This window comes from Pyrus communis, chromosome 14, assembly GCF_963583255.1.
Source record: "Pyrus communis chromosome 14, drPyrComm1.1, whole genome shotgun sequence".
NCBI lineage: Eukaryota > Viridiplantae > Streptophyta > Magnoliopsida > Rosales > Rosaceae > Pyrus > Pyrus communis.
This window is the reverse complement of record NC_084816.1, coordinates 2,712,568-2,725,334: the sequence shown is the minus strand read 5'-3', so window position 1 is coordinate 2,725,334 and position 12,767 is coordinate 2,712,568. Positions and strand designations below refer to the sequence as shown.

Genomic DNA, 12,767 nt, shown 5'->3' with positions numbered 1-12,767 from the left:
CCATAGTTGAGATAGTTTTATATAATTTACCCTTAGATGTTTGTTTTCTTTTCTATCTTTTGAAAGAGGGTTTTTTATTTTTATTTTTTATTTTTAAATTGAAATCAAACTCGACTTTTACATACTTGTACCTAAAATCTTCCAAAGAGAAATTTCACTAAATTCTAAGACCTGACATTCGTGTCGTGTTTCTCGTGTTCGTGTCGTTTTCGTGTCATACCCGATAGCTTAACGGGTCGTGTCGTGTAATACCCGTTAAAGTAAACGGGTAATATGACCCAACCCGAAATCAACCCGTTAATATTTTCAGGTAATATAACCCGACCCGTTACCCGTTAAGAAAAATATATTTTAAATCAATAAAAATGAAAATGAAAAACATAATTTGACCCAAAAAAATGTAAAACATAATACTAAATCAGTATATGCATACTAAATTTCGGAGTTGACCCCTTAATGAAAGTTGTAAAGCTTTTTATTACGAGTGATTACATTTTTCACACTTCTACAATAATTATTATTAATTTTATTAATTTTTCACTAAAATAAATAACATTGTTCATGAGATTTGGAGGGTTTTAAAAATCTAAACGACCACGTAACCTTGCCAATGGAACTCAAAGCTTACATGTTATTCCTTTTACAAAATCCTCAATTTTCATAGATCATCATGACATAAGATTTTGTGGTATATATCCACTTCTGTAAATATTTTAAATTGACGATCAAATTAGTTCATTATATTCATATAGGATCAAGGAATGTAGCTGTAAAAAATCATCAAAATCAGAGTTAAAATAACCGTTAAATTGTGATTTTTCGTTTATAACCGTCGAAACATTTTGTCTCGTTACTTGATCTCTGAATGTTTGTTTTTTGCAATTTCTGGCGTATGCGATCTCGAAGAATATATAAACACGTTTGATGGTTGGATCATTGAAATTAGTTTCATATGATGTGTATCCCATCAAAACGATACATTAACTAACACTTAAAGTTTATTTATATTTTCATTAAGTATAACATAAGATTTTGTGGTATCCACTAATGTAAATATTTTAAATTGAAGATCGAATTCATTCATTGTATTCATATAGGGTCAAGGAGTGTAGCTATAAAAAATCATCAAAATTGGAGTTAAAATAACCGTTAAATCGTGATTTTTCATTTATAACCGTCGAAAAGTTTTGTCTCATTACCTGATCTCTGAATGGTTGTTTTTTGCAATTTTTGGCGTATGCGATCTCGAAGCATATATAAATAAGTTTGACGGTTGGATCGTTGAAATTAGTTTTGTAGGATGCGTATCCCATCAAAACGATAAATTCACTAACATTTAAGAGTTTATTTATACTTGCATCAAATATAACATAAGATTTTGTGGTATCCACTAGTGTAAAATATTTCAAATTGAAGATCGAATTTATTCATTGTATTCATATAGGGTCAAGAAGTGTAGCTGTAAAAAATCGTCAAAATCGAAGTTAAAATAACCGTTAAATCGTGATTTTTCGTTTGTAACCATTGAAAAGTTTTGTCTCTTTACTTGATCTCTGAATGTTTGTTTTTTGCAATTTTTGGCGTATGCGATCTCGAAGCATATATAAACAAGTTTGACGATTGGATCGTTGAAATTAGTTTCGTAGGATGCGTATCCCATCAAAACAATAGATTCACTAACACTTAAGAGTTTATTTATACTTTCATCAAGTATAACATAAGATTTTGTGGTATCCACTAGTGTAAATATTTTAAATTGAAGATCGAATTCATTCATTGTATTCATATAGGGTCAAGGAGTGTAGCTATAAAAAATCATCAAAATCGGAGTTAAAATAACCGCTAAATCGTGATTTTTCATTTATAACCGTCGAAAAGTTTTGTCTCATTACTTGATCTCTGAATGTTTGTTTTTTTCAATTTTTGGTGTATGCGATCTTGAAGCATATATAAACAAGTTTGACGGTTGGATCGTTGACATTAGTTTCGTAGGAAGTGTATCCCATCAAAACGATAGATTCACTAACACTTGAGAGTTTATTTATATTTTCATCAAGTATAACATAAGATTTTGTGGTATCCACTAGTGTAAATATTTTAAATTGAAGATCGAATTCATTCATTGTATTCATATAGGGTCAAGGAGTGTAGCTGTAAAAAATCATCAAAATTAGAGTTAAAATAACCGTTAAATCATGATTTTTCGTTTATAACCGTTGAAAAGTTTTGTCTCGTTACTTAATCTCTAAATGTTTGTTTTTTGCAATTTTTGGCGTATGCGATCTCGAAGCATATATAAACAAGTTTGACGGTTAGATCGTTGAAATTAGTTTCGTAGGATGCGTATTCCATCAAAACGATAGATTCACTAACACTTAAGAGTTTATTTATACTTTCATTAAGTATAACATAAGATTTTGTGGTGTCCACTAGTATAAATATTTTAAATTGAAGATCGAATTCATTCATTGTATTCATACAGGGTCAAGGAGTGTAGCTGTAAAAAAATTATCAAAATCGGAGTTAAAATAACCGTTAAATCGTGATTTTTCGTTTATAACCGTCAAAATTTTTTGTCTCGTTACTTGATCTCTGAATGTTTGTTTTTTACAATTTTTGGTGTATGCGATATCGAAGCATATATAAACAAGTTTGACGGTTGGATCGTTGAAATTAGTTTTGTAAGATGCGTATTCCATCAAAATGATAAATTCACTAACACTTGAGAGTTTATTTATACTTTTATCAAGTATAACATAAGATTTTGTGGTATCCACCAATGTAAAATATTTTAAATTGAAGATCGAATTCATTCATTATATTCATATAGGGTCAAAGAGTATAGCTGTAAAAAATCATCAAAATCAGAGTTAAAACAACCGTTAAATCGTGATTTTTCGTTTATAACCGTTGAAAAGTTTTGTCTCGTTTCTTGATCACTGAATATTTTTTTTTTGCAAATTTTGGCGTATGCGATCTTGAAGCATATATAAACAAGTTTGACGGTTGGATCATTGAAATTTGTTTCATAGGATGCGTATCCCATCAAAACGATACATTAACTAACACTTAGAGTTTCTTTGGGTTAAATATTAGGCGGGAAATGGATGGATATAGGCTGCAAAATTTCCCAAACATTAGGGGGGAAATGGATGAAACTCTTGAAATATTAGGCGTGAAATTAATTATTATAATTTTTTTATGTGTTTGGTATTTTTATATTACTTGATATTTTTATTTTTAATGTGTTTTATGATTTTTAATCTCAATCTTTGCCTATAATATACTATAAAAATAAATAAATAAATAAAACTTAAAATTTAAAGTTTACTTAAAATTTAAAGTTTATATAGAATAATAATTAATAAACAATATATACATATTCATTATATCTATTGCATTTTATAGTAAGTTTTTTTTAGTAATTTAAAAAATTAAAATCATCAAAATAGCATTTTTCTTATCGTGTCGAAACAGGTTACCCGCGTGTCACTCTCGTGTAAACCTGTTAAGGACCCGTTATTAACGGGTTATTATCGTGTGACCCGATAATGACCCGATTAGTTATCGTGTTGACCCGAAACCCGTTATTTTCGTGTCGTTTACGTGTCGTGTTAACAGGTCGTGTAAGAAATTGTCAGGTCTTCTAATACTAAGGGTTAGGGTCTGTATTCATGTTGGGCAGAGCAGAGACTGCTCAGACCTATACTGCTGAGCAGAGTACAGTGAGCCTCACCTCTGCCTCCAACTGCTCCGACGACTCAAACACTTGATAGAGCACTAGACAGCTAAACACAAGCAGCCTATGATAGGTCACTCGATTCCTCACAAATGGTTAGATATTATGATCTTACTCACAGCACTTTGCTTATAATTATCTTATATATTGACTTAATCGCCATAGCACCTACTATAAAACCACCTCTCAGCACCTGGTTTCACGATCTTTTCCTTGTCTTAGGTCCAACAGTTTGGTACTTTCATTAAGTGTTTAGATTCATATTCCCACGTAAACCGCTCTGCCCATACCCGTGGCTGAGCCTGACCTTTATCAGCTTATTCCTGCTGTTGCCGAGATTACTCTCGCCATTGTCGATGCCAGCATCGCTACTGCCAGAGCATGTGGCCCAACTTTCACTTCGTAGGATGACTTTCATACCTAAACCATGTTCATGCTCTTGGATCATATTAGAGAGATACTTAAAGAACTAAGTGATGCCACGAGGGACTTGCAATTACAACCCTCTCGAGCTTAGGATGCAATTAGAGCCTCCACCACCAGGGTGGAGATGCAATCTACAATACAATCTCGTGGAGTAATGGCCCAAGCAAGAGCACCCTTGAGCAACTCCAGACATCTCAAATTTGGCCTTCCAAGTCTAAGCCACCTCCACTTCGAGGACAGACCTCGACCGCGAAATGGAGATGACCCGTTTATCTACGAACTTGGAGCGGAAGGTTCTGTCGAACAAACTCGCTCAGCTTCTTGTAAAGTATTTAAAGGGGTTCAAACGTTGAATTAAAAATTCCAATTTGAATCCCAAAATTTTATAAGGATGATATTGAGAAATTTTTAGTTATGACGAGAACACAAGTGGTACACCATGTGTTTTAATAGGAATGGTGAGAAATTTTATTTTTTAAGTTATTAACTTTTTAGCATTCATATCTCACCATTTATATAATGACACGTGATGTACCATTTTTTGTCCTGATCACACTGAAAAATCTCTCGATAATACTTAAGTACTCGACTGACTAGATCACTCAAAGAAAAACACGTGTCTTTATATTCTATACTCATGTTTTGCTTTTAACTCATAACCCATCATCCCTCTTCTCCTACACTTTCACGCCAATTACAGATACTTCCCCAACCACCATTCTCTTACCACACGATCTTAAGTGTTTTGATTTGGTTAGGTGCCCACTTGGGTACTTCTGGGCACTCCCAGACAGCCTAGGCGGTGTCAAGGCGGCGGTGCTAGGCACTCCTTTTTTTCTAGCCTTCTCTCGTAGCCGCCGTTCCCTGGTCACCTTCTACATCTGGTTGCACCGAGTCACGACATCACCTTAGATTTCCTGATGAAATTTGAGTGATAGAGAGAGAGAGAGAGAGAGAGGGAGAAAGAGCTGAAGGGAGAGAGAGATAGAACAATCCGCTGCGAAGGGATGGAGGCGGAGGGAGATGGAGGTCGCTTTTCTGTGCAGAGACGTAGACAGGAGAGAGAAATGGCGAATGAGATTGAACTTGAAGAGAAAAGTGGGTGGGTGCGGCTAACTTTACTTTAATAAAGTGTTTTTAATTAAAAGTTTGTGACAATTTTTTGAAGATTTTTATCCACCTTCAATTTTTTTAAAGAAAATATGGCCTAATAATAATTTGAAAGTTATGATCGAAAATAAACTCTTAAGCTTTATACAATACTTATATATTATAATAAATATATATTCTTGTATGTTTTGTATTTTATTTTTATCAACATGAATGATTTTTTTGTGTAAAAATGCACTTATTTCTATATTATATAATAAATTTATTCAAAAAATACAAATCCGTCTAGTCCGTCTATGCATCTACCTAGGCGCTAAACCTCAGCTCGCCTCTCAAATTAGCACCGAATATTTTATAGAACCATGGGTAGAGGACGATGGATGGAGAAGGAGAGAGATGGATGGCAGGGTAATTTTTTGGTAAAAAGAGAAGTCATGTTTGGTTAGTAGAATAATTCATGTTTGGCTTAGAGTAATAAAGCTGTTTAGTTATGTTTTATGGAAATTAAAGATGAACAGGATTAGTATATTGGGTACTCACCAGTATCCAAGTATTTTTTATTTAGCAAATTCAAACATTTTTGAAAAAAGAGCTCGATACAAAATGGGTTCAGTCACTTAGTACTATTATTTAGTGATATTTTTCTTTACTTGTAAGTGAGATGTTTTATATTCGATTCTTGATAAAGATGAATTTGAACCATATTATAATTTTAGCCGTTATATCAAATTTCACGGGCATAAATTCATTAATTGGATGAATTTAGTGGAAATGATCTGGAGATTTCCCCCTTAGTTGGGATAATATGGTTTGTTCAAAAAAAAAAAATTGGGGTTCGGACTTGGCCGTTGGTATGTGGGGAAAAGGATCACCGATGGATTATTTCCTTAGGGATTTTATGGATTCTGTAATCGTAATCGTTCATCGTACATCGTACGGTCAGAAATCATCCAGATCCTTTTCCGGTTATGGTAGTGAAAGCTCCCACGTGTCGACACCCGCAGATCCCACGTCATCAATTTCTGCCTCCTCAGTTTCCGGAAAAACCATCCGCTACGGCACAAAGCATACCAACCACTCGAGACGACTCCCGGCTTCGTTTGTTTCCATGGAAACTAAAACTTTCTTGCCCAACTTTCACGAGAAAATTCTACGCAGCAAAAATTGAAAAGAAAAAAACTAATCGTCGTGGCCCAAAGAAAACCATGACGACGTTGATCAGAAAAGCGTGGGAGTTGGTGTCGAGCCGCACGTTTTCAAGTTCAGAGTCAACGTCGTCGTCGTCTTCTTCGAGCTCTCCGTCGGCGACGCCAGGTTCAGGGGCGTTCGATCGGCTGCCGACGGACCTACTGATGAAAATCGTGAGACTGGTGGGGCCTAAGGAAGCTGCGAAGTTGAGCGTCGTGTGCAGAGCGTGGCGGTGCGTCATCTCCGAGAACGAGCTGTGGATTTTCTTTCTGCAGAAGCAGGAGGAGGAGACTTATTGGGAATCCCTTGTTTTCTCGGAAACCCATTTGAGATTCGGATACCCACTTCAGTATGTTCAATTTCAAGCATTTCCCATTTCCCACTTCTCACTTTTTTATATTTAATCTGCTCAGCTGAAAAATCCCACTTTGGGATTCAATTTTGACGTCTTTGTTATGCATTTAAAATGAGAAAATTAGAATTAGATGCATGTTAGCTTTGATAGACTAAACATATATGTTTTTTAAGTTTTTGATTAAGTTTTGAAACATTTAATTAAGATACTCAGACTTGAATTACTTCAAATTAATTGAAATTAATTTACATTTAAATATCTGCTATATATTTTAAATAATTTCAACTATATTTAAGTCTAAAAATTTAAACTTTTCAAATCTAAATGTACACTAACGCCAAATGGAAACATACCAATGTCAAACGAAAATGTACAAACCCCGAATTAAAACGTACCCAATTATAAGCTATATTAAAATGAATATTCATCTTTTTGGAATGTTTAAAAATATGTTTGATTTATACATAATACTCTAGATAATCTTGTTTTTTTGGTAGATAAGTCTCTGGAATAACTTTTAGTTGATTAGAGATAAATCCTTATTATTGTAAATAATGCTAAATAATAACGATAAATTATATAATTTTGAATTAACAAAAATGTTATTACCCGTTGATTAATGACTTTTTTTAGAAAGAAAAAATAAATAATTAAAGTAATTTAAACTTTTACATTGTTAACGACTCTTTCTTTAAAAAAAAAAAATTAATTAAAATAATTTCTCATTATTAGAACAAAAAGTAATAAAACTTATGTTTTGAAAACAAACGTACCTAAAATTCAAATGTACAAAAAACTAAATGGACCAAAAATTCAAATGTACCAAGAAGCCAAATGGATAAAAAATTCAAATGTACCAAGTAATTAAATGTACCATTATAATCAAACGTACCTAACAACGAGTTTTGTTACATTCTATTTAATTTACTAAAATAAATATTTTAATAAAAAATTTAAAAAAATCTTAAATTATCATACTAAGAGATGCATAAAAATAGGAGAAAAAAAAGGAATGCTAACGTGAATAGACTTCTAATGAAGTAAAATGAAATAAAATTAAAGTACCAAAATTGTAGGGAAAATGTTTAATCAAATTTGCAAAAGGAATAGATGTTTAGTCTATGACGTTTAAAAACGAGGCGTCTAATTCAAAACGTCTCTTTAAATATAAATAATTTTGAATTCAAAGTAGTGTTAAATGACCGAGAGTTTACTGAGAAAATTTGTTTTTTTTTTTTTTTTTGTTTTTTGCCGGGAAAGTTCAAGACTTGGTAGCAGCTTAGTTCATAAGTTCTAAAGTCTATATTTATTGATCAAATGAATATTTTTAGTTTAAATTATTGTTAGTGCTAGTAAAGGTTGGAATTTTTACTGACAGAGATTTTTTATTTTTGGCAAAGTTGTGTAAAGGTGTGATTTTTAAGTGGTCGAACATAAAGAATGTCAGAATTGTGAAAGGGATTTTAATTGGTTGTACTTGTTCGTTGTGATAATCGAGTGTTAATATCTTGGAGAAAACGGTACACCATTGTTTTGGTGAGGAAACCATGGACTTGTCCAGTGAATTTGTTCTTTAATGCCGAAATAATGTATATGCTGCTCAGTGCTTGTTCATTGAGTATTATGGTCGAGCTTATTCAAATATAAATTTTATTGTAGAACATTCTTGGGCGAGAGTCCCCAATTGTCCTATATGGGTATTTATAGTCAACGAGTTCAAGTTCCTGGTTCTGCTATCATTGACGGTGAGTGTCTCTAACCTCCACACACATTAACTATTTATTATGTTTGAGAATGCTGACATAATTTTTCGCTTGTTAATCCAAATATTGAAAGCATATCTTCAATTCTGTGGTATTTTGTTAAGAAGCTTGTAAACAATAGCTATTCAATGTTTTGGTATCACTATTATCTACCATCCATAGTGATATACATAAAGTTATGATTTTGTTTTTGTTAGCAAACTTTGGACTTTATCTAGCTTCGACATAAACTATTCCCTCATTTTCTCTTTACATTTGTTGGGAAGGGGGCTCTGGCTATTGCAAGTTTGGCTGGAGCAAAGACGCATGTCCATCAGGCCAGTCAGCAACTTTTTTGGTGAGATGTTTATTTCAGCTCACAGCCAAGAAGTTCTTTTGCATATAACTTCCATTCCACATGATTGTTAGATTGTTTCAATCGATCTTTCACTTTTAATTCCATACTTTGGGTTTTTCTTGCCATGTCTATCACTACAATGTTCTGGAATAATATGACTTGCAGGAATTTGGTAATGTTGAGTCACCGATGCCCTCTAGACTCCGCCATTTTTTTGTGACTATTTATAGCAGGTGTGCTATTCTATCATTTTAGCTTTCATTATTTTGATGTATTAGTCAAGCAACGTCATAGTTAAAGAAGCTTGTGGCTGTTCTTCTTGATGCAATCCTCTTTCTCTTAGTTACATATATTTCTTTATTCAATCTGCATGTTCAGTGACTTAAATACAACTGAGCACATTTAAGATACTTTTGTGCTAAAATTTCATTTTAAAAGTATAGAAGAAACTGCACTGCCTTCATTATCATGTGGAACACTGGTTTACATCGATGCCTTTGAATCTTAGATAGCAGGTATAGCTGATATGTGATTGTGTTTCTTCTTAGGATGCAGGTGAAACCATCCTCGCAGCCCGTGGTTTTGTCTATACCTATTTGCCATTATGATGGTGAGTTGCTACCCTAGAGTTATAACTTGGATTGGTTGCATCAATTCTCTTTGTCTTGTTATCCTTCACAGGGTATTGTCTTCATCCTCCTAATGTGCTATTTTTTCCTTATTTTTGTTCTAGATACTGAATCTGCTAAAGCATCAAGACGGCAACTCAAAGAAGCCATATACAAAGTACTTTTTGACATGAATGTCCCTGCTGTCTGTGCCATTAATCAGGTAAACTGTTCTCCTTCCCCTCCATAATAATATATATGTTGTCCATCAACCATATGGAAGAAGGGGACCTAATGCGTTGCAATCATGCAAAGTTGTCACGTCATCTGGAACTGCATCTCTCAGTGTATAAATGGTTTATTTGAGTCTCGGTCCAGTATTCATTATCTGCTTTTGAAACTGTAGGCAACTTTAGCTTTGTATGCAGCAAGAAGAACTTCAGGGATTGTTGTAAACATCGGTTTCCAAGCCACTTCTATTGTTCCAAGTAAGCTATCCTACGTTCCATCTTCCTCATGATTTCAGAATTATTAACTGCTGAAAAAAGGATTTCTGGTCACACTTGATGCTTTCGTAGGGACTGTGCATAGTTTCTCATTTACAACACACTTTACAATTGTGTTGTAAATTTTTTTTCTTCACAGTTACTCAAATGTTGGTTTACATCTCATTTTTTAGCTGGCAATCTGGCATTGTGTGACTTGTAGTTCTAGGCACGCTTTTTTACTTTTACTTCTTTAGATATTCTCTAGAAAAATTCTTCCACTATTTTTGTTAAGAATCTTCCACAGTACTTTTCAGTTCCAATAAATATTTTTCTTTCTTTGTTTGTGAAGATTCTTTTTTTATTCATTTTTTTTTTTACACTTTTGGTTGCTTGGAACTCTTGAAATTTTGTACTTAAAGCGATACTATTGTGTTTACAGTTCTAAATGGTAAAGTAATGCGCAAGGTGGGTGTGGAGGTTATGGGATTGGGAGCCCTGAGGCTTACAGGGTTCCTTAGGGAGCTATTGCACAGGAACAATATCAATTTTGATTCATTGTACACTGTTCGGACTGTGAAAGAGGTATAGCTGTTATCCTTTCATGGTGCAGGCTGTGGTCATTGAATTTTTATCGGTATAGAATACTGTCCATCAGTGTAAATGCACATTAACCAGTAGCATGCCACAATTCTTTATAAGAGGATATTTTTCCAGTTCTAGTTTTTGTTCTTTCTTCTCATGTCATAGTTGTATAGGGAAGTTTATTGGTCGAATGATAAATAGGAAGTTACCAAGTGAGCTCAACACCATGGGGCAAGAAGTTCAGTTTGCCCCATGGTTTACTGGTTGAAATATTGAATTGTGGAAGCTTAGAAACAAAGTGTATTCGTTAGTATGGTAAATCATGGAAGAAAGAATTTTCAATTTCATGTCTCATTGGTTGACTTTATTCAGAAACTATGTTATGTTGCTGAGGATTATGAAGCTGAGCTATCTAAAAATACACAAGCTTCATTTGTATGTGGTGGAGAAGAATGTTTTACTGTTTCAAAAGAGCGGTTTCAAACAGGAGAGATCTTATTCCAGCCACAGCTTGCAGGACTGTAAGTACCACTGGAAAGTTTTAGATTTATTGCTCTCTGTTTTTCTCTCCTCATCTCCCTTTCCCCATTTTGAGAACTAGTAAATTCTCTAGCACCCATTTCATAAGCAAGTATCAACTCTGTGTTGTATTCATCAAATTAGTGCCTATGGTTGGTTCAGTTCTGATCTCGAGCATGTCGTGTAAAATCGTTGATAATCTTTTATGTCCAGATTTCACCAATAGCTTATTAGGAATACAGAACTTCAAGGGGAAATTATATTTGAAACTTATAGTATCATATTTTGTATAGGGGTACCATGAGTTTGCATCAGGCTGTTGCTCTTTGTATGGAACATTGCCATTTGGCAGAACTAACAGGAGACAATGCTTGGTTCAAGACAGTAGTTTTGTCAGGAGGCACTGCATGTTTACCAGGACTCGCAGGCATCATTCAAATACAAGAAACTTTTCCGTGTCTTTTTATATAATGGAATATGCATTTGAAATCTTACTAACAAACTCTTATCTTTTATCTTTCGATATTTTTATATTCAGGAAGGTTAGAGAAGGAATTACATGGAGTTCTCCCTCCATTTCTGTCTGATGGAATCACAGTCATTCCCCCTCCATATGGTGCAGAAACAGCATGGTTTGGGGCCAAGATCATCAGCAATGTAAGCTCTGTCACTATCTCTATCGAAGTGTTTGGATTTATGACTCAAACATACGACATTTCGTATATTGACATTGCAAAACATCTTCCAAAAACCCCGTGTTTGAAGAACATATAGATTTCGTCGACTATGATCATATAATCTCTTTACAACTTTCATATTGCAAGTCATCCATACATTTTCAGTTTCAGAACAATATCACATATCTGGCTTTCTTCAAGTGACTTGTGGAGTAAGTTTTACGGCAGAGCAGAGTTTCACATTTTGTTTGCTATAATTTACCTGGTAATAATGCAGCTGAGCACCTTCCCTGGCCCTTGGTGCATGACAAAGAAGCAGTTCCGGTACAAGTCCAGAATCAAGCTTATGTGGTGAAAAATAATCTGGTTTATGCTCAAACACTGCCGACCCCACTTAGTGGGATAAGACTTTTGTGTTCTTGTTGTATACTCGAGCACTGCCATAGCCTGTATGTGATATGATGGTGGACCACACAAGGTTAATTTTCTGATTACTTCCTACACAGAGCAGATAGGTTGTTTTCAAGAACACACCGAAACTGGAATCATTTATTTGTAGCTATAATCGTCCTTGAATCAGTGGACCTCACTTAATGAGATAAGATTTTGTTGTTATTTGTGTAATCGTCCTTGAATAAGAATTCTATGATGTAGCTAATCTTACAATATTAAAAATAAAGCAAGCTTATATGTCACGTTGAATGTACTTCCTGGGTTTGATATTTATTGCAAGAATATTTCTTTGTTATTTTGACAGGAGAGTGTTTTTGGACTAGTGTCGGGATTTTATACAACAACAAAGCATTTTTCTACTAAGTGGGGTCGGCTATATGAATCCTAGAACGCCATTGCGCTCGGTTAACACAATTTCGTTCAGAATTCATTATCATAAGGATTTGACGTAAAATAGGAGTTCCGGTTGTTGACTATCTAACAACAATGAAGCTTTGTACTTCTATTTTCCTTGATTGATCA

The 12,767-nt window shown here is 34.0% G+C and overlaps 1 protein-coding gene across 1 annotated transcript; it reads left to right on the top strand.

Annotated features, from left to right (window-relative positions):
- Nucleotides 1-6,364: 6,364 nt before the first annotated feature.
- Nucleotides 6,365-12,522, top strand: LOC137716128 (actin-related protein 8-like). Its single transcript, XM_068455527.1, has 12 exons — nt 6,365-6,812; nt 8,478-8,563; nt 8,848-8,918; nt 9,084-9,151; nt 9,467-9,528; nt 9,652-9,749; nt 9,933-10,014; nt 10,454-10,596; nt 10,969-11,117; nt 11,409-11,542; nt 11,654-11,772; nt 12,070-12,522. Exons 1-12 carry the CDS (start codon nt 6,481-6,483, stop codon nt 12,145-12,147), a joined length of 1,422 nt encoding a protein of 473 aa, XP_068311628.1. The 5' UTR covers nt 6,365-6,480; the 3' UTR covers nt 12,148-12,522.
- Nucleotides 12,523-12,767: the final 245 nt, after the last annotated feature.